Source organism: Aptenodytes patagonicus, chromosome 23 (genome assembly GCF_965638725.1).
Source record: "Aptenodytes patagonicus chromosome 23, bAptPat1.pri.cur, whole genome shotgun sequence".
Lineage (NCBI taxonomy): Eukaryota > Metazoa > Chordata > Aves > Sphenisciformes > Spheniscidae > Aptenodytes > Aptenodytes patagonicus.
Window position 1 is genome coordinate 6587240 of NC_134971.1, and position 26900 is coordinate 6614139.

General features: G+C 45.5%; 1 protein-coding gene across 4 annotated transcripts in view; it reads left to right on the forward strand.

Moving 5' to 3' along the window:
- Positions 1–25413, forward strand: part of APLP2 (amyloid beta precursor like protein 2) — a 48272-nt gene extending 22859 nt beyond the window's left edge. The window contains exons 2-18 of one of the 4 annotated variants that reach the window (XM_076358695.1): positions 798–971; positions 2181–2310; positions 5809–5921; positions 7453–7628; positions 8189–8406; positions 10112–10279; positions 12288–12403; positions 12770–12844; positions 14047–14205; positions 14608–14736; positions 17027–17126; positions 17691–17861; positions 18475–18510; positions 21422–21504; positions 22327–22401; positions 22859–23014; positions 23811–25413. In XM_076358695.1, the coding sequence (XP_076214810.1) occupies positions 798–971; positions 2181–2310; positions 5809–5921; positions 7453–7628; positions 8189–8406; positions 10112–10279; positions 12288–12403; positions 12770–12844; positions 14047–14205; positions 14608–14736; positions 17027–17126; positions 17691–17861; positions 18475–18510; positions 21422–21504; positions 22327–22401; positions 22859–23014; positions 23811–23912 (2181 nt within the window). In that variant the 3' untranslated portion in view covers positions 23913–25413. The remainder of the gene's footprint in view (positions 1–797; positions 972–2180; positions 2311–5808; positions 5922–7452; positions 7629–8188; positions 8407–10111; positions 10280–12287; positions 12404–12769; positions 12845–14046; positions 14206–14607; positions 14737–17026; positions 17127–17690; positions 17862–18474; positions 18511–21421; positions 21505–22326; positions 22402–22858; positions 23015–23810) is intronic. The other 3 variants (XM_076358696.1, XM_076358697.1, XM_076358698.1) reach the window with 3 other exon arrangements.
- The last annotated feature ends 1487 nt before the right edge of the window (positions 25414–26900 follow it).

Consider the following 26900-nt stretch of genomic DNA (forward strand, 5'->3'; position numbering starts at 1 on the left):
ACTCTGCAATTTAATTTAATCCCCTTTTTCTTCTTTTGGTCAGCCAGCAAGATTTCAGAAAGGGAACCTGACCTTGTTTTCATTAATCAGTCTGCAGTTTGACCCGAATGCGGGCCGGGGTTGTCGGGTTTTTGTCTGCTGGTCCGGGGTGGGAAGTGCACAGAATACGCATCAGAAACCAGGCAGTACAAATACCCATGGGAGTGCACTGAATGGGAGACGACAGGCTTTGAGGAGTTGGTTGCAACAGCTGTTTTTCTGATTCGGCAGAAGTCATCTTTACTTGTATGCTTGGGCAAGAAGCTTAGGTGTTTCTGTCTCCAATATTTGAAGATTTTGGGAGAAACACGTGGCTTCAAACTCTGAGCAGGCTTCATGCAGTTGGAAGTAGTTATTTTATTAGTAGTAGCAATATCCGCTTTGTGTGTAACCTCACAGAGGTGTTTCTGCCAGAAGTTATTAGTATTAGTTATTTATCATCAAATATCGTTTTAAGTTTTTCAGCATCTGTTTTAGCCTTTGTGGGTGTGAATTACTCTTGGTTTTGTTTTTGGTCAGTTGTTGTTGCAATAGTAAAAACACAGTTTGGAAAGACAAACACCTTGCTAGTGAAAACTTGGTGTGAGCTCACCAGCTTTAAGGAATATGGCTACGAAGTAAGCTTGCAAGACTCCACTGATACCTGGGTTCAGTGGGAGCTCTCTGAGAAGATGCCAGAGGGTTTCTGGTTCTTTGAGTTGTTCTGCTTTCGATCAGATAAAGCAGTCGACACGTTCTGGTTTTGTTTGTCTTCACAGGCGCTGGCAGCCAATGCTGGGACAGGGTTTGCGGTGGCAGAGCCTCAAATTGCCATGTTCTGCGGGAAGCTAAATATGCACGTGAATATCCAGACTGGGAAATGGGAACCTGACACTTCCGGGACCAAGAGCTGCTTTGGAAGAAAGGAAGAGATTCTGCAGTACTGCCAGGAGGTGAGTTTTTCGGTGTGATCCTGACTCTTCACTGCTGCGAAGGAATTGGATTGCAATTTAGCCAGACGGTAGCAAATTAACCCTGCAGGAGACTAACTTGCGTCTGACTAGCTCGGTTCCCTGAACTGTCTTGCTGCGTTACTGCCCAGGAAGAGCAGGGAGGGATGCCGCAGCGGGATTTAGGAGCTACCTCTGATTTAGATCAGCTTACCCTGCCACAGAAGGTCCTTGGTCTGTAAGTCAGAGACGTATCCGTGTCTGTCTTTGCAGGGGTTTCTGCAAATGTTCTGCCTCTGAGCCAGTTCGCCAGCATCTGCTCCGTGGCTGTGCAAAATGGAACCTGACACCTATTATAATTACGATGTGTGGCTGTGTTGTTCTCGGTGACATGTTCCGATCAGCCAGAATATTAGAAAAATATTTTCATCAAAATGTTGACAGTATTTTTAGGCTCCTCATTGTAAAAAACATAATCTCCTTTCGGTGTGCTCCAGATACGCTGTAGCGTATTGGCCTTGATAAATGTCTTTAATTGCTCCTCTGAGGTGACAGGCATGTAAAATACCACAAGGAATGTTTTTTTTAAATGGGAAAGCAATAGAGCACACCGTGTCTGGACTGGAAAATGTTTAAAACTGTTTCACAAGGCTGATAAACTGGGGCTGCATTTGGTTCACGTAGCGGAAGCCTAAATATAAGTCAGTGTCTGGACTTGAGAACTCGAGCAAGACGTAGGGATCATATTAATACATCATAAATGGAGCAGGCATAAGGAAACCTGAGGAGGTAGGTGCATATTAGCTTGACAAGTGACGAGAGCGCCTGAAGATGTTACTAAACCCTATTTGTTGGTGATTGCCCTCTTCCAGAGGGCATGGTGCTGCACCAGACAGAATAGCACAGATAAATACTTCTCCTCCACTACCACGCAAAGCCAAACACCTCAGCTTAGTTGCCCCTGACCTGGCTTCTCCTGCCACAAAGAAGTGATGACACATTCCATTTCTCAAGTCCTGTGTGACAAACAGCTGGGGGCTTTTTCATGTCTTCAGCTGTTGCAAGCTTGGTCCAGAAGAGAGTGTGTGTCCGTGTGCAAATTTGAACTTGTTTTTGTGTAGAGAACCAGCCTCGCTACTTCTGGTTAGGAGCCGATTTGCACATTCTTTGTCCTTTCTGGAGAGAAACCTATCTCTGCATCTTGTCAAACAGATGTATCCAGACCTTCAGATTACGAACGTTGTGGAAGCCAACCAACCTGTCAGCATCGACAGCTGGTGCAAGAGAGGGAAGAAGCAGTGCAAGGACCACACTCATATTGTCGTGCCCTACAAATGCCTGGGTGAGTGCGTGGTACGGTGTGTTTGTGCATTCTTGTGGGAGGAGCAAAGAATTGCCTCCTGGCCTCTTACGGAGAGAACGACTGAGTTCATAAGGCTTCTCTCCTATCAGGTTGCCATTTCCACATCCAGCTTCCACTTAGACATTTTTATTTCCACAAGATGGAACTCTGCCTTTCTCCAACAGATCGACAGCTTGATAACAGCTGTGGTGGAATAATGGTGCCTGGCGTGAAAAAGAAATCCCCATTCTCTCTGCAACTGCCATAAAAACCTGAAGGCTATTGTATTTGAGTATCACAAAGACATCGGGATTTAATACTGTGATCCTATTTTTGTGGAGCTTTAATATTTTGTTGCCTTGGAGACTTAAATGCTCAGTGTGTTCAGGCTTCCTGCTTTGGTCTTGGCAAGAGATCTCTATTCTGTTTCAATGACTATATTTAAACTTTGCTGTTTCAAAGAGGCCCTGCTTCTTGCAGCTGTATCCCATGTCCCCGCTTTGAACTGTGAAAGAATATGAGAGAAACTGTGATGGACTTCATGGTGCTTTCCAGAATCTACCCACCCACTTGAATCAGTCAGCACGTTTAGCTTGTTTACCTTGCGGCTTTTGACCTGTGAGTTGTGCCTGACACTGTGCTGCGCTGCATGTGTTCTTGGTAGTAAGCTTAGTCTCAGCTGACTGAATCTCTTTTCAGTTATCCACTGGAAAGGACTTGTTTTGCAAGAAGTCTTGTGCGATCTTGGAGAGTCCGATCGCTGGGAGCATTCAGTGGGAACCGGTTTTCATAATTTGTATCCGTATCTCAGGTTAACATATGGTTTGGCATAGGAGAACACAAGCAAATCTGCAGAACTGTATGGATACGGTTCTCCTATACGTAATACCCTCCACTAGATGATCATAAAGCACTTCATAAGACATGAAATTTGGTGTGGGTGCCTCCTGGGAGAAAGATGCGTCTCTTTATAGATGTGGAAATTCAGGTTTGAGAAGCAACCAAACCCCACTGATTATAGTGCAAATTCCAATGGAAATAAGGATGAAAGCAAGATCTCTGGATTTATAAGGAGTCATCTCTTTTAGAAATAATCCTCCCCCAAACCTCTTCTCCAGCTGAAAGATAAGCTGATTTTAGTGACGCTGCCCTAAAATTTGATAAGCATTCAGCTATCTGTTAAAGTTTATAAATTAATGTCTTTCACAGTCGTCTTGACTTTTTCGGCCCAGCCTGCAAGGCAGCTTTGGTTTTCAGATCTGAATTGCAAGTCGGTAGTCCATATGCCTGTAAAATACCTCCTCGTTGTCTTTAGCAGTCCACAAATTGCTTGTTGTAAATGGATGATGTGTTTCTTTGGGGTGCGTGTGACTTTTTGACTACAGTCGAACTATGGGATTTTGTTCCCATTCCTTGCTTCATTAATGCACAGGCTATCCTGAGGTAGGATCTTGCTATCGTACCATGTTTAACCTTCTCCTGCCTCCCCCCACCAATGAAAGCTCTTTTGTATTTCAAAGGCGAAGAGGGGAGAAGAGGAGAACCCATTAGCACTCTCACTGAACTGTAAAATAAAGGTAACAATAGGATGGTGGGAGCAGGGCTGAGCCCGGTGAGGTGTGAAAAGACAAACTGCTGGCAGTCCTGGCAAAGCTGCTAGGTGGCATGGAAACACCTCTTATGCCTGCTCTGATCTGAAAAGGGAGAGGATTTTTCGTTTTTGACAGCGGTGGCCGTGAATGGCGAAGGTGTCCATTAATGCGCAGCGAGTAAGGGTTTTCCACTTCCTAGGGGTGAATTGAGAGAACCTTCCATGTGTCTTACCCAAAGGTGCTAGGATTCGGTGTTTTTCTAAATAGCTGTTTAATGGCTGCTGTTTATTACTGATTATGGTATTTGATCGGTTTGAGTCTTCTGCCTTCAGTCCCCAGAACCACAGTCTCTTGATTTGAAAGTTTGGTTGGTTTTAGCTTTCTTATCCAAAACTTATTAACTAACCTCTCGTGAGAGGGAAGGAGGAAGGATTATTAACTCAAAATTGTAACTGGCCTGTTTTGAGAGAAGAAAATGGGGAAAATACTATTTCTCTGTTGTGTCCACTGGTTCAAAATTTAACTAATTTAAAAGGGATGATGAATGCTCGTTGATTTCGTTACCTTGCAATTGTCATCGGATAATCTGTCCCTAAACTCCACTTAACTGGTGTACAGTGCGTAGGAGAAGTGTCCGTGAGCCTTTGGTATCAGGACTAAGGGGCTGCAAAATTGGTTGTGCAAAATGTTAAAGTTTATTTTGAAAAGATAATGGTGAAGATTGGTTGGACAAATAATTCTTCTCCCTGGAGAAAAGGCCTTTGACTTAAAAAACTTCTCTCCAATTTTAAGAAATGATTCCTAAAGCTGCCAGTCACGTGGTGCAAGGTATGTTGCTTTGAAACACTTGGACTGAAGATCTTTTCCTGGTCTTCTCAGAGTATCTAGATAATCTCCTTATTTTAAAATTACTGGATGTGGCATTTAAATCTGCAAGAAGGAAAGAAAAATCTCAACTTTGAGAAAATTTCGCGTTGTGGATTCCGGTGGCACAGTGTTTGTTAGGATGCTGGGCTAAGAACAGAAAGTAATGCTCATATAGTTCTGATACTTACTTCACGTGTGTTGGTACCAAACTGAGTTGTGGTGGAAGTTTAGGCTGAATAGCTTTTTAAGTCCAACTAACACAGAGTCTGTAGGGCAGACTGATTCTCTCTCTCTCCCTCCTCTCCCCGCCTTCCTCAAAAGCAAAAGTCTGATTTTAAGATTGTGCCAAAATTTCATCATGCTGGTGAGGTTGTGGTTATCTATCGTTGGAATGCAGTGTATTTGCTGACTCTGGTTGTACTGGTTTTTGGGCTGTATAGTTTTCATTTTTCCAGCCCTCTTACGTTTTGGGTAGAACTGTCCGAGTCAGGGGATGTGCTGCAGTTGAACCTGAATTAAACCATCTGGAAACAAAACAAAACAAAAACAAACACGACTTGCTCAGATACTGAAAACATAGATAACACTCGTGGCTCATAAAAATTTCCAGGCTGTTACAGCACCAGGCACCATGAACTAGCTTTGGAATGATGCAGCTCATTTAGAAATTGGTGATTGAATGGTTTGAAAACTTCTGTATGCAGATGTAATCTTTTCAGAGATTTGCATGAAATCTCTTCAGTCAATCCTTTCTGTTCCATGAACAACTATTTATTAACTTGCATTGTAAACTTTGCCTTAGGGTTCGCATAATGTTTCAGCGATCAGCCCCTGCTCCTGTTTTTACCTTGGAAACTCTGAGGCCCTGTTTTTCTGTAAATTTGCATAGGTTGCTGCTGATCTGACCTGTCCCCGATAAGAATATACCAAACCTTTGAGGCACTTGCAACGAAATGCACTTTGGTGGAGTTCTGATGTTGGCTTTGTTCTCTGTTGGAAGTTGGACGTGCCTTTACTATGGACGGTTCTTGTTTTTCAGTGGGTGAGTTTGTAAGCGATGTCCTCCTGGTTCCAGAGAAGTGCCGATTCTTCCACAAGGAGCGGATGGATGTGTGTGAAAGCCATCAGCACTGGCACACTGTGGCAAAAGAGGTAATTGAGCTGCCGTGGTGGGGATATTTATTCTGGATCTGTCCGCTCGGATGCTTGTAGTATTGGAGCATAACAGCGTTTCTCTCTGGGGTCTGTTATTCCCGTGTTGCGGTCTATGGACTGAGGCAGAGCACGATGCAAAAAAAAAAACCTAAAAGTACTCCAGTGACTTAAAAAACCTGTCTAGCTAGCTGAGTTATTCTCCACTCGTGAAAAGCTGTCCTAAGTAGCTAGCCCAAGATCATACTCTAGGATGGAGCTAGCAATTGAAATCGGGTCTCTAGGATATTGCTTTAACCAGTGGCTCATCATTCTTTCCAGGGTAGAGAGCTACAGTGGTCACAGGCTGTTTCCTATTTCTCTTGCACACTTTGCGTTAACATACCTGCTGCTGCTGGGGATTTGGTTGGGAGTGCTTGCTTGGGGACAATCTGAGTTTTGTTGTGACTGATTAGTGGAGGTGTTACGTCAGAGATGGATTATCTTCTCAGAATAAATGGAGCCCATGGGGTTTTTTGTGGTGGTTTTTTTTTTTTTTTTTATCTGAGTAGCGGAAATGTTGCAAATTCTCTGCACACCCATTTGAACTGGGGGTAATAAAAACAAGATCATGACGGAATGTACATGTTTTCCACTTTGTAGAAACAGCAATTGTAGAAACAGCAACACGATTAGTTGTGATGGTGCTATTAAAGATGAGGTTAAGGATGCACCAGTTAAACTTCCTATTTCTTTACAATCCCGGGAGCAAAGACCCGCCTAAATAAAGCTGTGCTAGAGGAATCACCTTTTAATTGAGGATAAACTTGTTAACGTCTAGCAAATTTAAAAATTGCTTTCAACATAGTTGGAAAGCTTTTCCAGAAATATTTGGCTCATTTTACATCCGTGCTGTAACAAAGCAAAGCACAAAAGGGTTCTGAGGTACATAATAAAGCCTTTCTTACTTCCTTCTTTTCTGGGGCACCACAAAGCCATGTATTTCCTTAGCTTAAGGAAAGTGTGTAGACATAACGTCTAATCACAGTTTGCATTTGGCTTTTTCTTGAATTATCTGATTGATTTTCATCTGCAGCACGTTAAAATAATCTTGACACAGAGTCCACGTGAGCGATTATTCACTTAACTCCAATGTAAAGTTTAATAGATAAAGTTTAATGAGATGGCCAGCCCAGAAAAGCAAACAGTTCTGTTTCTTTCAAGTGCTCTCTCCCTTGAGTTATGTCTAGTTATTTTTCCTGAACTTAGCCAGGCTGACAAATCAGCAGTTGTTAGGGGCTGGGGAGTGTTTGATACGTTAACACCAGGAAGCACTGCATGGCTCTGAATCTGGGACTTTTCTGGGGATTTTGCTTAAGCTACAAGTTTCAAATCCATTTTCCTTTGACGTTCAGACTTGGGTCGTATGTCGCTGTTGTCTGTTTGCTGTAAAATTTAGACCACCGGTAGCGTTCTTGGGATCTGTGATAGGCAAACTTTAGCTTTATCCAAAGCATGATGCTAAACTGACGTAAATGGGCTCCTCTTTCAGGCCTGTCTGACAGAAGGGATGATCCTGCACAGTTACGGCATGCTGCTGCCCTGTGGAGTAGACCAGTTCCATGGAACGGAATACGTATGTTGTCCTCAGGCAAAGGTTGTGGATGAGGCTCTGTCCAAAGAGGAAGAGGATGAAGACGAGGATGAAGACTATGACCTTTATAAAAGGTAGGGTTCTTACTGGCATAGATGTTAACAGCTCTCTATGTGAAGTTGCTGTATGTGAATATTTCACACAGTGACTCCCTTGTGGTGAGGGTTGAGAGGAGAATTTCTGTGCTTCTGAATTTCCCAAAGGAGTGTCCTGGGCCTGACAAAGCCTTGCAGAAGGACAAATGACTTTGCAGTGCTCCTATTACTGGAGGAGCTAAACAGCCCCCTTCCCTTCATCCTTAGACGGTCAAAAAGACTGTCTGATTGCTACGGTAGGTACCTCCCCCAAATGTGGTAGACTTTCACTTACTGAAAAGAAGCTGGCGAGAAAATGCAAGGAAAGGCCACTAAGCCAGAGGCATGGAGAAACTCTGCCTGTAATAGCAGGTGTGTCTGTAATGAGGGAGGTCCCGTTGCTGCCGTTGATGGGCTGATCAATAGTTGGTACATGTATTTTTCCCATCTCTTGCGTTCCTAGAACAGATGAAAAGAGAGTCGTCATTCTGGTACATCAAAGGTTGGCTGCAAAGTGATTAGCCTTAACTTTACCCCCTAACTTAACTGTATCCCTTCAGTGAGTTCCCTACAGAGGCAGGTGTAGAAGACTTCACAGGAACAGCTGTGGAGGAAGAGGAGGATGAAGATGATGAAGGGGAAGAGGAGGAGGACGTGGTGGAAGACCGTGATTACTATTACGATAGCTACAAAGTTGACGATTACAATGAAGAGACCCCCACAGAGCCTAGCAACGACAAGGCTGTTTCCGAAAAAGAAGTCAGCAGCGATATGAAATGTAAGACACATTCTAGCCTACAGGCCTCTCGCTTCCTTGAGAGTATTCTTGTCGGCTGTCAGTTGGTGATGGGTTTTTGAGCCAGTCAATAAATGCCACTTGGAAGTTTTATTTGCCAGATAAGTTAGCAAACAGAGGAAAGCTGATGATGCTTACGTTTCAAGTGTTGAAATTAACTCTCTAGAGCACGGGCCATATGTTTCCAGATAAACAGCAGTTCTGCTGGCAGAAAGCCCGGTGTTTGGCGCATTGAACGAGCACCTTCATGAAGGTGCAGTGTTGAGTCAGAAAACCGTATCTGCGTAGGCTAATTTTGGAAAATCTTAGAGGCTATTTGGGGTACACTGTGAATTTAAAATCCTAGTTTGGGGTGATTATGTTGGACTGGGTGTTTTATACCAGTTTACGAAAGGGAAGCTAAAAGCGGTGGGCCATACTCTGCAGAGGTGGCATAAAGGTGCCATCTGGCCATTTAAGGTTGAGGAAGATACTTGGTGCTGCCTTAATAGCCTTTGCATAAACCCTTCGCTTTCATGAAAGAAAGTCAGCCGACACAATTGGCCCAATTTTATTATATGAGTAATATATACTTACTGCAGTGGTAATATATACTGTACTTGCGGTAGCTTTTGTTAAACGGTAGGTGCCATTGCAGAGGGCATCTGCTGATTGTGTGGTGCCTCAGCATTATACGATGTCCTATACTTTACGTGTAGAAGTGTCTGCAGAGGAGGGAGGAGGGGAGAGGGAAGGAAATTCAATTAGCTACAGACCACTGAATCATTGCCAGCAGTTCTTGCATCTCTTTGGTAAAATGCCAGCGTGCTGCAGATAATTTTACTTGCTGAAACAAGGCTTAGCTCATATATGTACAGGACTGTTACAGATCTGCAGGTGTTGAAACAGAATTGGAACAATATGATTGGGGTGTCTGTTCTGGGGGTACGCAGTCTTTTTTCCCCGAAGTACCGTGAACAGTTGCTAACTTATACACCGTATCTGTTCTCTTGCCTCAAAATAACCCAGCTGCTTATATTGCCCGCTTATTGCGAAGCAGTCCACGTGCCGTGGCTACCTGGAGTTTCAATATTTAGTGTATAGATGTTTCAAAACTTAAAAACCTAGCGGCTGAGATTGCCATGGCGATCATGTTCCTTTTGCTTAGCCTGCCTTTTCACTTGCTCTTATACCTCACCTTTAAGATGTGAAATGTCTGTCCAGGCAGAGTGCAGCGGAATAGGACATCTTTGAATGCTTTAAGCAGCCCTAATGGGTTTTCTTTCCATCATGTTGGTTTTATACAGTGGAGGCTCTACCGCTGGGACACCCGAGGCATAACGCTGAGGCATCAGCAAAATAGATCCTTGCTGTTTCAGCCTCTAGCTGAGGAGAAATCACTCTAGCAGATGAGAGCTCCATGTCGAGACAGCTGCTTGGGTAGCCTACTGCTGCGCGTTTGCTCCGAAGCACCACGTGCAGGCGCTTCCCTGAATAGCGCTGGCAAGCCTTGAGATATGAATGCTTTTGCAATGTTAAAAATCCCCCCAAAACTGACAAAAGCCCTTTGGTCGGTGAAGTAGCGATGCTGAGGCCAGCGCTGGTGCCCCACAAGAAGGCGTGAACTAGAGCCACCGCTGCTCTGTCTAAGTCGCTCGGCAAGGCCTGTGCTCCTCACTAGCTCATGTTCTAACCCGTCTCCACACAGCTGTCTGCTCCCAGGAGGCGATGACAGGGCCCTGCCGGGCTGTGATGCCTCGTTGGTACTTCGACCCTAACAAGAGAAAATGCGTTCGCTTTATATATGGAGGCTGCGGAGGCAACAGGAACAATTTTGAGTCAGAGGAGTATTGTATGGCTGTGTGTAAAAAGATGAGTAAGTCCTGCCTCCCACTGGCCCCTTTGCAGCTAGCCTCTGTCTGTCTGGCGTTTGGTGTCTCCTCCTCCTTGCCTAGGTCAAGAGAGGATACGTGTGTAGCTCATCCTTTTGGTTCTGGTGTCTGCAGCGGTTCTGTCTGTCCTTTTGCAGCAGTCTCCTCTTGTCTCCGCTTCTCTAGGTCTTTAGGGTGGACTTTCCTGGGGAAAGTGGCTTTCGACGTATGCTCTCTGTGCTCACCGTTGGCTTGCAGCTCTTGCTAAGGGCTTAGTTGTCATCTTCCAGATCTATAGCAGGGACCAGGGGCTGTCTCTAACCTCTTGTGAGAACACATAGCTTGCCTGTTTGCGTAACTGGCTTTCTTTTCCACATGTATGGAAGGAAGCCCTTGCTTTCCCCAGTCGTGTTACCGTGCATATGTTTGACCAGTCGGTCCTGAAAAGCAGGCTGCTACTCGCCATTCTCCTGGTAGTAGGCGTTTTCTTGCTATTGTATTTTGAGAAAATATCAGAGAAGAAGTAGTATAGAATTCAGATGCCCACTTTCAGCTCGGTTTGAAATATGAATCATGACTCAATCCCTGCATTTTTGAGAGCTTGAGGTTTTTGGCACCAATTTCAACTGGCTTTTATGTCAGATGATAAAACTACCAAAAACATTTAACCTCCTTATTAATCTTATTGTTCAAGTCCAGCACTTCCACTTCAGCTACCATTAAAGCCTTTTGAAAGGCTTTTTGTGTTATCTGGGGCTTGGCAGTCTGACTATACAGCCATAATCCTATTTACAAAATGGGCTTCATGCAAGTGCTTTAGATTGGGCTGATCTAACTGAAGTGGTGAAATAAAAGATGCGGATGTCAGGAGCTTTCTGTACAAAAGTTTGTCCTGTTATAGAGGGATTTGGGGCTGGAGAGAGAGTCCTGTGTGTCCAAGCTTGGTTCAGAAATGCCGTGAGCAGGCCCAGATTACGGTACCAATCTGACGTTGTCCCTTGCACGCAACAGTTCTTTCCCCTTCTTCGCTCCTCCTTCCGTAGTTAGAGTAAAGGTTCGTGGATTCAGGTGCGTGCTAAACTGCAAGGTAGATTTTTTTCTGAAGCATGCTGTCTTTCAATGACTTGTCAGAGGTTTTTCCCCCCCTAGATTGCTGATATGGTTGAAAGGTTGCCTTAACTTTCCCTTTCCGCCCTCCCTCTGCCAAAGGACAGCAACGGAGCGCATCGTGTTTGCCGTAGATCCTTTCAGAAAGGGCTCTGGGATGTGTAGTTTCTAGAACTGTAGCACAGAAACTTTGTGCAGCGTTTCCTGAACTGCAGTATGTGGAGTACAGAGCTCCTGTTGTGGATTTTGCAGATGCCTGAAATTGTCCGTTCTGAAATTTTATTTGTCCCCTTTTCAGATTTGAATGTCTTAAAGATACAAACCGTCCAGTTTATTGGACAAGTCAATTTGTCACACTGAGCCTCCTTCTGTTGCCGTCTTGTCTAATATCATTGCCTGTTAGTCCTGCATGGTGCCTCTGGTAGGGAAGGTAGGTTTGAAGTGTAAAATATTGGGTAGTGTTTTGTGCAGATTTATTGTCAGGCTCCCTGATCATATTAATGATGTCTGGAGCCAGCTTGTCAGCGAACAGCTAATGCACAAAATGTCATTTAAACTATCCAAAGCCAATGTGAAAGGGAAGAGAAAACAAGTTCTTTATTCTGCAATCCAAGTCATTCTGTTGCTGGAGCTGAATAATGCTCGTCTCGGAACTAAGGAGAAGGCCGAACAGGTGCTGGTTGCCACAGCACATTACTGTGTTTTTGGGATGATGTAACTAACTGATGTTGTGGAGTAAATTGGCAGCTTAAAGATACCAAAATGGACTCCTGGTAGGTGGCGGTTCAGTAAACTCAGTCTGCCAGATTAAGTATGCGGGTGTGAAGATTCCTCTCCCTACCTGTCCTTTGCAATCCAGGATCACAGTTTTCTGAACCTCCACTTATCCTTACCCTCTCCTTGCAGTGCCAACTGATGATGTGGATGTCTACTTTGAAACCCCAGCTGATGACAACGAACATGCCCGCTTCCAGAAGGCAAAGGAGCAGCTGGAGGTCAGACACCACAACCGCATGGACCGGGTGAGCATCTAGCTTGAGTCTTTTGTGCTGCGCCGCATGGTTGCTGCCCGTGTTTTTCTGGACAAATTGATGGTGAACTGACTTCCTTTCCAGTCGCCAGCCTTCCATGTGTTTCTTGCAATATGACCACACTTGTGGCAGTTAGATTTTCATTTCTTCAGAGTGTTGGGAGAGAGCAATCACTGTGGATGCTTGGCTTGCTGCTCAGAGGGCTCAAGTGCTAGGTTTAAACCCCACAGCAGCTCTATTGTGCCTTCAAAACCTAGCCAGGCTGTACAAGGATCTGCCTGTGAAGGCAAAATTAGCTCGCAAAGATCAGACGTAAATTTGTGTCTTGTTGATGTGTTCTGTCCTTTTCTTGTCCAGGTGAAAAAGGAATGGGAGGAAGCAGAACACCAAGCTGTAAATCTCCCCAAGGCAGAAAGGCAGACCCTCATTCAGGTAAGAGTTGAAGGACCTAAGGAGGAAAGTTACTGGTGCTTGGCCTTCATCTTCTCAATAAACTAAACGAGAGGTGGTAATATTCAAAGCCAAAAGATGACTGAGATGGAAGAACAGCTTTCCTGTTCTGTCAACAGCTGCCTTTTAGAGGAGATTTGATTCAACTGCATGTTTTGTTCTTAAAGCTGGAGGTGTTCCGATACTGTGCCAGGTCCTTTCCTAAGCCCAGCAGGAGGAAGCTATCTCACCCCTCAAGCGTGGCGGCAGCAGGGCCAAATTGTAACTTCAGACCTTTGGCCTGTTTTGCACTAACCAGTGGCCTCACAGCCCGGTTCGGGTCGGCCTCGACTCTCTGGACACACGTTTCCTGTTTGGGAAGACTTAGTGAAAACCACTTAGGCAGCAGATAAAGCTGGTTTGCTGCCAAAATGCCAATCTTCTGCCTTACGAGGAGAGTTCAGTTAGACTGTGAAGTTGATCAGGGATAGTCTCAGTATGGGCTTGTTAGGGGCAGGCTCTTCTGGCAGTGACAACTATATGAAGTTCCCTCAAACCAGCATACAACTAAGTGACTGACTCCAGCTTTTAAGCCCGCTTTGGATTTTATCCTGGAACACAGTTTTCTCTCTACTTTTTTTTTAATGTAAGCCACTGTAAGTCCAAAAGAGTTTTCCATCATCTCTGTTGAAACATAACAACGCTTAATGGACTTTTCTGGCTCGTTTGGAGATGTGGGTTATGACCTTTCTAATAGAATACATAGAGATTTGATCTGAAGGCGTGCTGATGAAAAATGCCCTATGCAATACCTTTGCAAACTTTTGCAAATTCAGATTAATGGCTCTAGGCTGCAGGGATCTATCCTGTTTCCGTATTGCAGGGTCGAGGGAAAGAGTGAATACTGTGTCATTCGTTCAGTACAGTCTGCATCTCCCAGCTTCAACGGGATCTTTATCTGCAAGGCCATGTGCCCTCTTCAGACCTTTGAAATGGGTCGTGAAGGAAGTTTGGAAGGCAGATTGTCACTATTGAATTTGCAAAGATGAAATCTGCATCAACATCTGTCGGTGCCCTTCTCTCCTGCTGTAAACGTCGAGCACATGCAGTGTGACAGGCTCCATTTGTCCTAAGGAGTTACACGAGAGACAGTAGGAGACCCTGACGCATACAGCACGTTTCATAGACTCCTTCCTTTGTTCCAGCACTTCCAGGCAATGGTGAAATCTCTGGAGAAAGAGGCAGCAAGTGAGAAGCAGCAGCTTGTGGAAACTCACCTGGCTCGTGTGGAAGCCATGTTGAATGATCGCCGTCGGATTGCTCTGGAGAACTACCTGGCTGCCCTGCAGGCTGACCCGCCGCGGGTGAGTTTCTTTGCCACAAATTTTTACAATAGGGTAGCGCTGGGTAGGGTGGAAGGTGGGAATGCCTTGGCGAGAAGACTGCCTGTGACTTGCCGGAGCGGAAGCTGGGTTCCCGGCAAAGCTTTCTCCATCGTGGCAGTTTGTGCTGCAGACCTAGCAGTGGGTCTCCTAATTGACTCACTCTCTGCCTGGTTAAAAAACCCTCCGCTTTGTTTAGTGTTCATAAGGCATGGTGTTCTGAGTCAAACAGACGTAATTTAAAAAGAAAATCTCTAAGAGGTTAGCGCAGGTGATTGGTCTGTCCAGTAACAAAGCAGGCTCACATATGAAGTGCTGGATTTCAGCTGTGAATTTTATTTCAATCAAATGGATTTGAACTCTTCCCCTCCTCAAATCCTGCAGCCCCACCGCATCCTGCAAGCTCTGAAGCGCTATGTTCGTGCTGAGAACAAGGACCGTCTGCACACCATCCGCCATTACCAGCATGTCCTGGCAGTTGACCCAGAAAAGGCTGCACAGATGAAATCTCAGGTATAAGAATGTTTCTCTCAAGGGAGGCATTGTTACCCAGCCCTGGCTCTCAGAGGCTGTAGAAGCCATGCGTCGAGTCCTCACGCTAATTTGCTGGGTACTATAGCAACTTCTCGTACTTGTGCAGAGATCTCCCATTCTGCACGCGTATTGCCTGTCACCAGATAGGCTGTCTGTACGATTTTCCTTGGTACTTGACTCAGTGTTAAAAATGTGAACTCTGGTTTATACATGAATTATTGTTGGTCACAATGACGAGTTTTAGAACTAGTTCGGTATCATTTTTGCAATTCCTTTTGTCAGATACCCATGAAAGTATTTGCTGGGGACTTGGTCATCCTTGAACAGACTTCCTCGCTTCTTCCAAGACCTTGTGTCTATGTGTTCCTTTCACTAGGCTTGTTCTTCGCGATGCCTGTGTTTTGGGTTTGTGGGAATTCTCTTGGGCCTCTGCAGAGTTATTGCCTTGTTTCCAAAGCGTAATACATAACCCTTGCCAAATACTTGACCATCATTGTTAGCTTTATTAGAAAGTCGGTTTGGATGAGTTTATTTTGTCCTGTTGCCATATATTTTTACTCCTCAACAGCCAGAAAGTAATTTTCCTTCTGCTGGTAGTGTGTGTGAGTATGCTGCTTCAAGTGGATGTCAGACCTGGCCATTGTACTTGTAAGAGTAGTTGCAGATATTCCACACACCTTTTGAATTATGTCCTGATACTTGTTTTTACAACCCACTTTTAAAATAGTGAAAGATCTACTGAAAGGCCTAAGATTCAAATTAAGAATGGCCTGTTAACACTGAAAGGTCTGTTCATAAGGGTATGTCCTTTCACAAGTTCAGAGAGAAGCAGAGAGAACTGCCTGTCCAGTCACAGCTGTAGGAGCGTAATCTGTGTTTTACCAGTCCCAGTTTACTGGGAGAAAAGTGCTTTATTGCTCGGCTGTATAACCAGTAGATGGAAATACCATGGTTTAAGAGTTAGACAGGGACGGGAGTCTGTTACTGTCACCTCTGGTGAGGTGTAGAGTAGTGTTGCAGGGATTTTCTAGAAGCGAACCTCACACTCGGAGGTGCCTGGTCCCGTGGGTTTCGTGTTGTTTCTGGGTTCTAGAGGTGTACCTTCCACGCTTGTCTCTCGGGTTGCCTGCCGCTGATCCTATGATTCTTGTTAAGCCGCGCATCCTCAGAAAGACTGGTAGCAATTGTGGTATTTACAAGCTGATGTTTGGCTTGTGATGCGGAATATGTGGTAGCATTCTCAGAGACAGCTTAGCGTATCAAGCGCAGTCCACCCTGACCCTTTGTTCTGATGCTGCCGAAGCCCAAGAGGGAGTGTGTGAACTGTATTCTTAAGCTAAAACCTAAACAGTCCTTAATTCATTCTGAAGGCTGCAGTGTCAACAAATCGACATGTGAGGGATGTGGGTGGTACAGTTCAATTTCCATTCGCTTTACTTTTCAGATGCACTTTAAGCTCCTCAATCGATTCCCTTGATTGACAAGCTGCCACATGTAAAATTAAATTGCTTTCATCCTTGCTCTTAAAGGTCAGGTACACGTCAGACTGTAAAACGGGTCCATTCAACTCCTTAGCTTTTTCCAACATTTGGCCGTCCATATAAATGTTTTTCGTGGTCTGCGTGATCCCTGATTATGCAGCACCCTCTTCAGGTCAGGCTTGACTTCACCAGTGAATTTAATATGCTAGGGAAGAGCGATTTGAGGTTGCGTAGAGTTTGAATTTATTTCTCAAATGGAAGGGGAACGCTGTTGCCAGTGGGTGGGTGTAGTGGCTGTAAGACAAATGTAATGCCACCGTTGTTCTGAAAGGCACCTTTGTTTTGAAACCAGAGTTGATAAATAATATTGTCTGCTCCCTTTGCGTATATCTTTTCTAGTAGTCAGGGATGATAATCCATTTAATAAAGCACTTGCTTGTAGCTGCTGCAGGAAATGAATTATGACCGTATGTGGCATATGGGAAATACCAGCTTCAGTGTTTCCAGTAGAGAGCTGGTTACAGCAAGAGTCAGCTGAATCCTCTCTCTCACCCCCAACCTTTCCCAAAATACTGAGAGCGCCATGTGCAAATGGCCAGTTCCAGTGAAGCGTGACGTGTTAGAGAGCATCGGTCAGAGAACTGGACGAGGTGGACCTGTGTCCCATTCTGTTGTCTGTCATGGCAGATCCGCCAGTAGTAGGTACTTTGTTAAACAAGTGAAGTACCGGTACCAATCAAGTGACTGACAGTCTTTGCCTACTCCAACACACTCTTGTACGTTTGCAGGTGATGACACATCTCCATGTGATTGAGGAGCGGATGAATCAAAGCTTGTCTCTGCTCTACAAGGTGCCATATGTGGCTGAAGAAATCCAGGATGAGATTGGTGAGTGTCTCTGCGTGCCAGCTGCCGTGCCACTGTGTTAGACTACGAGCTTTTATGTCAAGTGAAGTGGGCTCCAGAAGGGCTGCTAGCTCCTTTGAGGGGATGCCTTCAACAACAAGCACTTGGGCTTAGGCTTAGGAACCGCAGGGCAGATAGTCTCTGGGTTTTGCAACACAGCCGGTCAGAAGAGCTTGTTCCTAAGAACTTTCACTGTCCGTTTAAAAAAGGTCAACAACATTCAGAATAGCAAAGCTCTCTCTCAAAGGGAGATGAAAAAGATCCATAAAAACAAGCAGATGCTTTCCCGCTTTATAGGAGTTTAATCCCATCTTGCCAAAACCTCTTCCACATCAAACCTCTTGGCCCTTATTTGTATGTATTTCTAGCCAACGCCTTTTCTGAGAATTCCAGATGAGACTTCGGGGCACGCAAGATAAGATAACCTGGCAGCCCCGAACAGTGTTCCCCTGCAGCCCTGCCTCAGCTAGGTTCAAACCATCTGCCCCTTTCTGTTCCTGCCAGGCTTCATGCAGTTTGTGTAATGTTTGCTCTTACTCCTTTCAGATGAGCTGCTTCAGGAGCAACGGGCAGACATGGATCAGTTCACATCCTCCATTTCTGAATCCCAGGTGGATGTCAGAGTGAGCTCTGAGGAGAGTGAAGAAATTCCCCTGGAGGGCAAACCTTTCCGTCCGTTCCAGGTGAAAACCTTCCCAGCCTTGCCTGAAACCGAAGGTAGGTGGAACTGAAAATGGGGTTCACTGGCTTTACAGAACGTAGGCGCTTTTTCTTAGCCGGTAGGCTCAGCTCGGTGGGACAGAAAGCTCCATCCCTTTGGGTGATTTAAGAGTAAAGCAGTCGCCCCAGCAGTACCCCGCAGACTCTGCCCATTGGAAAGAGGCAGTGCTGCTAGTAATTTGCGCTGAGCCACTGTCTTGGTTTTCCGACTCTTCTCTTTGCAAAACTGTTTTCTCTCTTTCCATTTTGCAGGGAGTGTTAAATTTTTGCTGTGTGGCTTGGTTCTGGAATTAATTTTCAGTCTTTAACCAAAATGCTCTCATGTAACGTTAAGTCTTTGTGCCGTGACCCGCTGAAGGGCTGCAGGAGTTCTGTTTATTTTTAAAAAAATATAGATATATATTTCTTGTATCATCGGGTGTTGACAGCTGGTGTGTGTGTGTGTGTGTGTTTATTTTAAAAACGCTTGAACAGAGTCCTGAGCTTAAAGAAAGCTGTAGACTAAAAGCATTTCCCAGGGTCTGAGTCAGAAATCATGCGCAAGCCTTTTTTCCTTTCTCTCTTAATCTCCTTTCTCTGCTATTTTTGTTTTTGTTTCCCCTCCTGCTAGATCCTCAGCCGGATTTGTACCATCCAATGAAAAAAGGTTGGTTCTAAGCTGCTCCCTCACAGTGCTTTCGATCACTCTCCTACCTTCTCAGTGTGTTTGATAGCTTCATTTTAGTTTCATACTCACCTTTGTTTTCATTTCCCTGCTCTCATTTAGATCAGTAACTTTCGATCTTGCTTGTTTAGGCCTAGTGTTAAAGAAACGAGCTAGTCGGAGCATCTAATTGATTGTGTGTGTTCCTCCCTGATGGGCTCACAAGGTGTCTCAGAGTGCACGGAGTAGCTTCTTTGCCCTCAAGAAATGTGGGCCTAGCAGTCTGTCTGCGACCGTGCAGTATTTGCATCTCTCCGTGTGTACTCGTGTCCGACACTTCTCAAAATAAACCTTGCAGCGCTGATGGTAAATCGTCTAGAGGCTCGTCTGCCCGCTGTGGAATCTCTCCTTGCTGCCCGATGACAGCGCTAAAGTAGGAATGAGAGTGCTGCAGCAGGCATAGGCGGTGTTTCCCAGCTAAATGTCCTCATAGATATTACAGAGCGCAGCTGGTTCTGGGGCAGGGAAACTAGGAGATTCCCTCTGTGTTTACGGTCTCCTCGGCATCCCCTTTTCACATGCAGCATCTCTCTGTACTAGCAAAGTCCTGTGTGATTATCCGTTTCTCCTTTAGCTCATTATTAATTCTGTAGTAACTCAGTGCCTGGCTAAAAAGGGGCCGCCTGCGCTTTAGGAGCGGCATAGAAGTATTGGCATTAAATTAATTGCTTTGTTAGCGGTACAGTCTCGGGTAAAGATCAGGCCCGGCTGATCTGCTACCACAGACGTAGCTCCTGAAGCAGAAACGGAAGGCTAGTTCTTAAAACGCTCTTGCAGAGCAGTGGCACAAGTGCTATGCGTGGGGAGTAAACCCAGCATTTTAATCTGCTTTTGGTTCCAAATATGTTGTGCGGAATCTCAAAGGAGAGCAAAGGGGTTTGCTAATAACCATTTAATATGAACACAAATAGTTTTGTAACGTGGTGAAGGCCGGATAGCTTGAAACTATTCTCATTATCAGCGTTTCTCTGCAAATGTAAGTCACCTTCACCGCTCTTCGTGGAACGGTGTGCAGCTAATTCAGTGTACCGACTGCTCTGGAAAGAATTGGGACAGCCTGTAGTTTTTTGTTGTTTTGGGTTTTTCGGGGGTTTTTTGGACAACTGCTTTGTTGACTTAAAGATGATACGTATGGGCTGGTTCTCCCCGTTTGGGTAAATGGAAGAGTTTCTGATGACTTGGGGACAAGATTATATCCTGCACTTGCCCCTTCTCTCCCTTCCCTTTTCATTTCACGAGGGCTGCTAGGGAGTTTTGGGGTTTTTTTTGTGCGCGTGTGTTGGGTTTTTTTCTCTGGGAAGTATATAATCTAAACTGTGCCTTTGAGCTACGTAGAACTGGGTCTGTTATTTGGTACAGCACTCTGTGAGAAATAGCAAAGCTCAGTGCAGCAGCTGAACTTGCAGCCCTGGAGACTATGCTGCGTTGGCTCCTGAGAATTCAATAAAGGAGCCATAGGCCAAAAGCAGACACAGGAGTTCTCTAAAACCTATTTGTGGCTAGTCTCTCCAGAAAATCCCAATCATTGACTTTCACAATAACATGACCTGCTTTGACAGCCGTGAGAAGTCAGACTGGCAGTCTTGGCCGTGCTTGGAATCTGATTACTGTCTCCAAAGAACAGGAAAAGGGGACACACTAAAACCCGAGATGCTTCTTTTGGGAGGAGTTTGGAGTGAAACGTTAGCTTCCTTGGCGTTTTCAGGCAGTAAAAGCTTGTCACTGTAAAAACTTGCCTTGGAGCCAACTAGCCTTTCCTTGCATCTCATCAAAGAACATGCTGCCAATTTCAGCAGCGGTTGACATAATGTCTTAGGCAACCTGCAAGCTCAGCAGCTTGCGGAGAGGTGTATGCAATCACGGGCAAAGCGTTAAGTGCTGTAGTAATATTTCCCCCACCTCGTGCTCCTCGTTGGAGAGACCCCGCTGTAGGTTTGAGGCTTCGCTGGTCCTCCTGATTTTGCATTAGGGAGGCGCAGGTGTTGTGAAGGACATTATGTTGTGCCTACTGATAGCGGAAAACTGGCGTTCTCCTAACTTGCTGTGTTACGTTAGGTCTGAGTATCCTGCATCAGGCTCTTCTGTTATTGATCTGATCTATTTATAAACGCTTCAGATCAAAACAGTTAATGCAGAGCAGCCGCCTTCTGTTAATTGATATTCTTCTCTTGAGCCTTTGCTAGTTTCAGCCTAGAAATGGGTGAGCGATGTTCTGGTACAAAGGCTAGTGTAGGTCTTTGCTCCTCCCTTGCCCTGGGATTTATTGTTTCTGGGCTTGTGCCAGATACGGGACAGCAGCCCATTACAGAGCTGCACTGGGTGACCTTGAAATTCTCATTCCCGAGGCACTTGCTGATGCGCTTGATTTCAAACGAATGGGTGATGCTGACCGTGCGGTTGAAAGCGTTCCCTGCGCGCTGGCTCTCAGCGGAGAGGAGATGCGTACTTCTGTCCCGGGGGTCACGGTGAGGTGGTGGTGACCCAGGGTGACATTTGCAGAAAGGAACTGCGCGCTCACAGTTTGTGTTACACGTTGCCTTGGACCTTCTCTAACAGCAGCACTTTAACAGTACGGTATTTCTGGATTTACACTTCAGCCTGTTTTTGGTGAGTCCTGTCTGCTCCTCTCATTACCACCTCATTTCCCCTCATTAACAGAACCCCCCCAATCACTTGTCACTGTAGCATAGCTTATGAGCTCCCCGTCTGACACAACAGCATGAAGACAGATTAATAATCAGCGGTCCATGCGGTTAAACACGCTAGCCATGGCAGCTCTACAGAGAGTACGTAACCCTTCCTAAATGTCACGGAGGGCTGGCTAACGGTCCCTGCCTTTGCTCTCTTGGTGCAGGTTCTGGCATGACTGAGTTGGATGGGCTGATCGGCGCTGAAGAAAAAGTGATTAACAGCAAGAACAAAGTGGATGAAAATGTGGTGAGCCCTCCACCTTTATTTTGTACAGCAAAGCCTGCCGCGGACACTAATTAATAGCAGTGGCTTATTTCCATGTCTCCTTCCTGCTTACAGAATGTCAGTGTATTCATTATCCATATGGTGTGGGGGAGTCAGTTTTCTGACTATTGTAGGCTCTTAATACTGATTAGCATCAGAAGGGTGGGAGGGTGAGGGAAGGAGAGAGATCTAGATCTTTGGCAGTCTGAGCTGGAGAAGGGTCTGATTTAGTAACTGCTTTCCCAGGCTGAGACCCTTTGATATGCCTTTATTTTAGCTAGGTAGCTTGCCGTCTGAATACACCGAATGCTGGTGTGTTCCATCTGTCTCCCCACCTCTTTTTCCTGGCAAGAAAGGCCTTACCACCTTCTGAAGGTGAGCGACCCAGTAGGTATTAGCTGTATCTACGGTGCAAAGAATTCACTGGGTCAGAGTGGCAGCCGACTCGCCTCAGTTCCCTGGGTTTAAAACAAAAAAAGTTGACTTTTGAAAGTTTCCTTTCAAAATTGTTTTAAAGCCACAGGTTAGAGCTGACACGGCAGAAATGCTGTGTCCAAGGCAAGTGCCTCGTTTTTCAATTGGGTCTTTAGTTTGAGGTAGTCTGACGTCCAAATGGTTGCAGTACTAACTCAGGTGGCTTTAAAAGTTGGAGAACATCCCGCGCTGTTGAGAGCCGGGGAAAGATGGTAGGTGGTTCTGAGCCTTTGCTAGTATTCATTAAAGGTCTCTCGCCTGCCTTCGTGTTCCTTCTCCCACCTGTTTTGTATGGCTCCTTTCATAAAACGTTTTTGTGACTGTTTTCAGGTAATTGACGAAACCCTTGATGTGAAGGAAATGATTTTCAATGCGGAGCGTGTCGGTGGGCTGGTGGACGAGCCGGTATGTATGTGGCTACCGAGCCTAGCCGAGTGATCGGCGAATTCCTAAAGCTGGATTTTGGTTCCCGTGTGTTCCAGGGGTTCGGTGCCTTGACACTGCTCTTGGGAGGTCATGCAGAGTATAATGCAGTACAGCATTTCTGCATAAAGACGTAAACGGTAAACGCACGTAGGTGCTAACCTGGCTCTTCAGCTGCGCAAGTGTTTTGTGGGATAGGAAAGCGGTGTGGGTCAGTGCCTGTCCAGAACGCCTAAGTGGGGAAAACAATTGTGTGTTCATTATCCTTTTGGTGAAATATTTAGAGGGGAAATACTTGCACTGTCTAGTGTAATCAGTCATGTCTTGATACCACGGATGGTTGAAGACCTTACTGGTGGCCGCCTTTTAGGTTTGCATTCAGCAGCGCGTCTCCCGCATCGCTCTTCCTCTACCCGCTCCGTTGTTTTCTCCCCTCCAGGATAATGACAACTCCCTTCGCGATGACTTCAGTTTCAGCAGCAGCGCCCTTATTGGTCTGTTGGTGATTGCTGTTGCCATAGCTACTGTTATAGTCATCAGCTTGGTGATGCTGAGGAAGAGGCAGTATGGGACCATCAGCCATGGAATTGTGGAGGTGAGAAACAACTCCTGCTCCATAACCGAGGATGAAAATAGTCAGCATTGAATCACATGTTGTGTGTAGGGGGCGAAGAAGGCAGTAGCTGCCAAGCCATCAACTGCTCTGCTCCTAGCTAGATGGGACTTAACTCTGTAGATGCTGACATCTTCTTCGCTTATTTGTTAGTATGCAGGTATCGGTCATCGGCGTGCCATGCTGGGACCTGTCACTTCACAGTTGTATTCGCTTATCACGAGGAATTCAGTTAGGCTTCCCTGTCTGGCTCAGGGTAGGATTTAGCAGTAAATGAGCTTTTCAGGCGATATCTTTAGCAGGGGAGTAAGTCAGTCCATCTATAGCGAGTTGTCCTCCCGAATAATGTAACGACTATTAAGACAAGCGCGATCGGCTGAACGCTGAGAAGCGGTTCCTCCTTGTTCCTTCTGCTCCCAACGTGCACGTTTCTAACGACAACTTAATGGCGCCTGGAGAAAGCCCCTTTTCCCCTTTGCCCAGCCGATGCGGGAAATTGTAACGACCTCTTTAATGAGAGAAGCGGGTCCCAAATTTGTAACGTTAGTGAAATTATGAGAGATTTGTGGAGAACATACCCAAAGAGGCAAGGGCAGGCAAGGAGGCATAAGCACCCGAACGAGCAACTATGTTGAGGAAATTATTTTTTGCGGCTTACCTTTTTTTTCCTGTTTACCGCTTGCCACGGTATTTATCCGTTTGTCTGTCGGCTCTTGTTACTATGAAATAAGACCTGCAAGTTCCTCCTTTGACCAGTAACCGTCCGGTCTTTCTAAAGGTTGACCCGATGCTTACCCCAGAAGAGCGGCATCTGAGCAAGATGCAAAACCATGGCTACGAGAACCCCACTTACAAATACCTGGAGCAGATGCAGATATAAAAGAGATGAAGATACAACAGCCCTGACCGGGAAAGGAGCAGGGCGGAGGGCCAAAGTGGTCCAGCGTTTTGGATCAACTACTGATCAACAGTTGCTTTGAGAGGACTTCATCTTACATTCAGAACTCCTGGATCATTAAGACTATAATTACTACTGTAGAGTTGCAATTTCCATTCTTTTAAATGGGTGAAGAAATGATAATATAACAATATGATATATAAATCTCCTTAAATGGGAAAAATGGATCTATTGCAGATATTTGACTGAGATGTAGTTTTCTTTTTTTTTTTTAAATAATCTGCAAAAATACCAGTTCCGTTGTACTGTTGTCTGATACAAACTCTATATATATAAAATGGGAAATGTTGATTTTTATTTCTGATAGACCACCTGTATATTGAGGGTCATTTGTACCAGCCCGCCTTGTAAAAAGGAGACAGTTGTGGCTCTTCAGTCATTTTGGCTTTTATATATAAAGCAGTATTCTTTTGTCCTTTTTTTTTTTTTTTTTTTAAGTGAATTTCGCTGGGAGTTGCAAAGAGATTAATTTAGGGATAGGAACTATGACAGCATAAGCAAGGAAGCAATTGGGAATGGTAACTAACAAAAATCCGTGTAACGAGAAAAAAAAGAAAAAGAAAAAAAAAAAATAAAGAAAACCCCCCCCCATCCTCATATGCCAGTGATGTGCACCCTGCTGCTTAGCAGTTTGGGCTCTAGGAATCACGACTCCCTGGAGGCAAGGAGTTAAAAGGCTTCTAGCATCTCTGTTTATAGTTATTCTAGTGGAATGTTAGAACATGGTTTGTGCATACTGGGGTCTGCACATTCCCCTTCCAGATTCAGTTCTGCTCTAGAGTTGGAAGTTCCTGGTATTGAATTTAAATCCTCCGTTCCGAACCAGTTTCCTTCAGTACTCACCTGGCATTAACAGCCCCCTCTTGCTACTACTTTCTAATTTTCCCCGGCTCTCCTGCCTCACCAACGTGGTAAGTAGTTGAGAGACGCAAGGTTTTGAGCCTTTGCGTCTCTTTCGGTGATGTTGGGCCATAGGCACGGCTTTGGGTGTTCGCCCAGAAATGACAAATCACTGCAATAATCGGTACCGAGGGAGCTGATGAACGTGGAGTTCACTTTAACTGGGGTTAAAACAGCAGTTCACTTAGCTGGGGTTAAGAGAGGGGTAAGTTGGGAAAGGGATACTGCCTGCTTTAAGGGAAATTGGATGCATAGGCCCCGAGAAGAACAAAAGGGGTATTGTTCCACTCACCATCATGTCTTTGTAATGCTTGTATAGTTGGTGTTAATGCTCACGGCTTTTTTAAATCTGGAGGTTCTGGTAACCTGTGGTGTATTTTTTCTATTTTTCCTGTGACTTTATTTTTTTTCTCCCCCCTTCCGTGTCTCTTCCCACTATGCACAGATTTACCTGCAAACTCCTTAGTGTGGTCTGTGGGGAACGTACAAAGTTTAAACACATCAATAAACACTTTAACTTCCAGATCGTTTCTTCTCTTTATTCACGGGCTCGCTTAAGTTTCTCTCCCCTCCCGCCGTGTCCTCGCCATACCTGCGGCGGCCTTTCCCCCGCCTTTTTGTCCGCCTCTGCTTCAGCGAGAAGGAACGTGCTGATACTGCGACTGTATAGCCGTACCCAAAGCCTTTTGCGGTACTCCCGGATCCTGCTGACCCTTGCGGAGAGAAGGAGGCGCGATACTAAACCAGTGCCCGGGACTCCTGGATAACATTACGTCCTCACGCTGCAGCCGTTAGACGCTGGAGCGCCGGTCAGCTAGAGCTGTGGCTGCTGTTCGTCATCTGCCCGGCTGCAGAAGACATCACGAAGGCTTCCTGCGGCGGTCAAAATGCCGGAACCGCTCCCCGGATGAAGGCGGCCGCTGGCACGGCTTCTCGGAGCGAGCAGAGCCAACGCGCTCTGCGAAAGCAAGCTGTTCCTGCCGCTCGGCCATCCACCTGCACTTCCTAGCGAGCTGTAGGAACGGATCCAGGGGGTGGGGAAGCGGATTTGGGTAGCGCGGTGATGGTGCTGGCTTCACGCTCGGAGCCTGTGTTTGCCCGCCTGCCTTCGAAATAGGGTTGGGCAGAAGAAGGGGGGGGAGGCTGCAGGAAATCTTTGAATTCCTAGATAAGAGGGCATAGAAAAAGACAGGCCTCAAACGACACGGTTTCCTTGAACGCTTCCTGTTGTGGATGGCCAGATCTAAAATACCTCGAAGACGTAAAGAGCCCGGGGCAGTAAATTGGCTAACTATGCTTAGCGTTTACTGTCTCGCTTCTAATGTTTTTGTTTTACGAAGGGAAATAACTTGACTGTTTGGCTTAACTTTCTCTTCCAGAACACCCAAAGCTATCAGCCTGTAAAGCTCGCAGCTGTCTCTGCTCCTGAATGTCATTCCTCTTCTGTTTCCCTTCTTTGAAGTCTGACCTTGAACGCAAATTCCTCCTCTCTCACGTCTCGTCGAAATGACCGAAGAGTCATTGCCATTTGAACGCTGTTTTAGGAGGCCGAGAGACGGAATTAATCTTCCTTCGCATTGATCTGAGCAGTTCCCAATAGGTCTGAACGAAGAGGGGGAGAGGAGGTAGGGGGAATCGTGGAAGCTTAGCAATTTTGAACGGGAAACGATCGCGTGTCCTGTTCCTCCTTAAACGTGGGCTCCTTGGTTCCCTGGAACTTCCATGTTCTGGTTAAATTATTCAGACTCTGCGGGAAAGAACAGATGCTGTCCTAGAAAATGCCGTCTGTTGGCTTGTCACAACTAACTTGGGAAAGGGTTTTGATTTCAAACTGTAAATTTCATTTAAATGATGCCGGAGCAAATCTTCGGTCCGGAGCAAATCTTCGGTCCGAAGCTGTTTCTTGAACTGCACCCGCAGGTAGGGTGACCTGAAAGAGAAACAAATTACAGAGGCTGTGGATTGAATTCCAGAATTGAATTTGGGTATCAGATTTTTCCTTTGATAAAT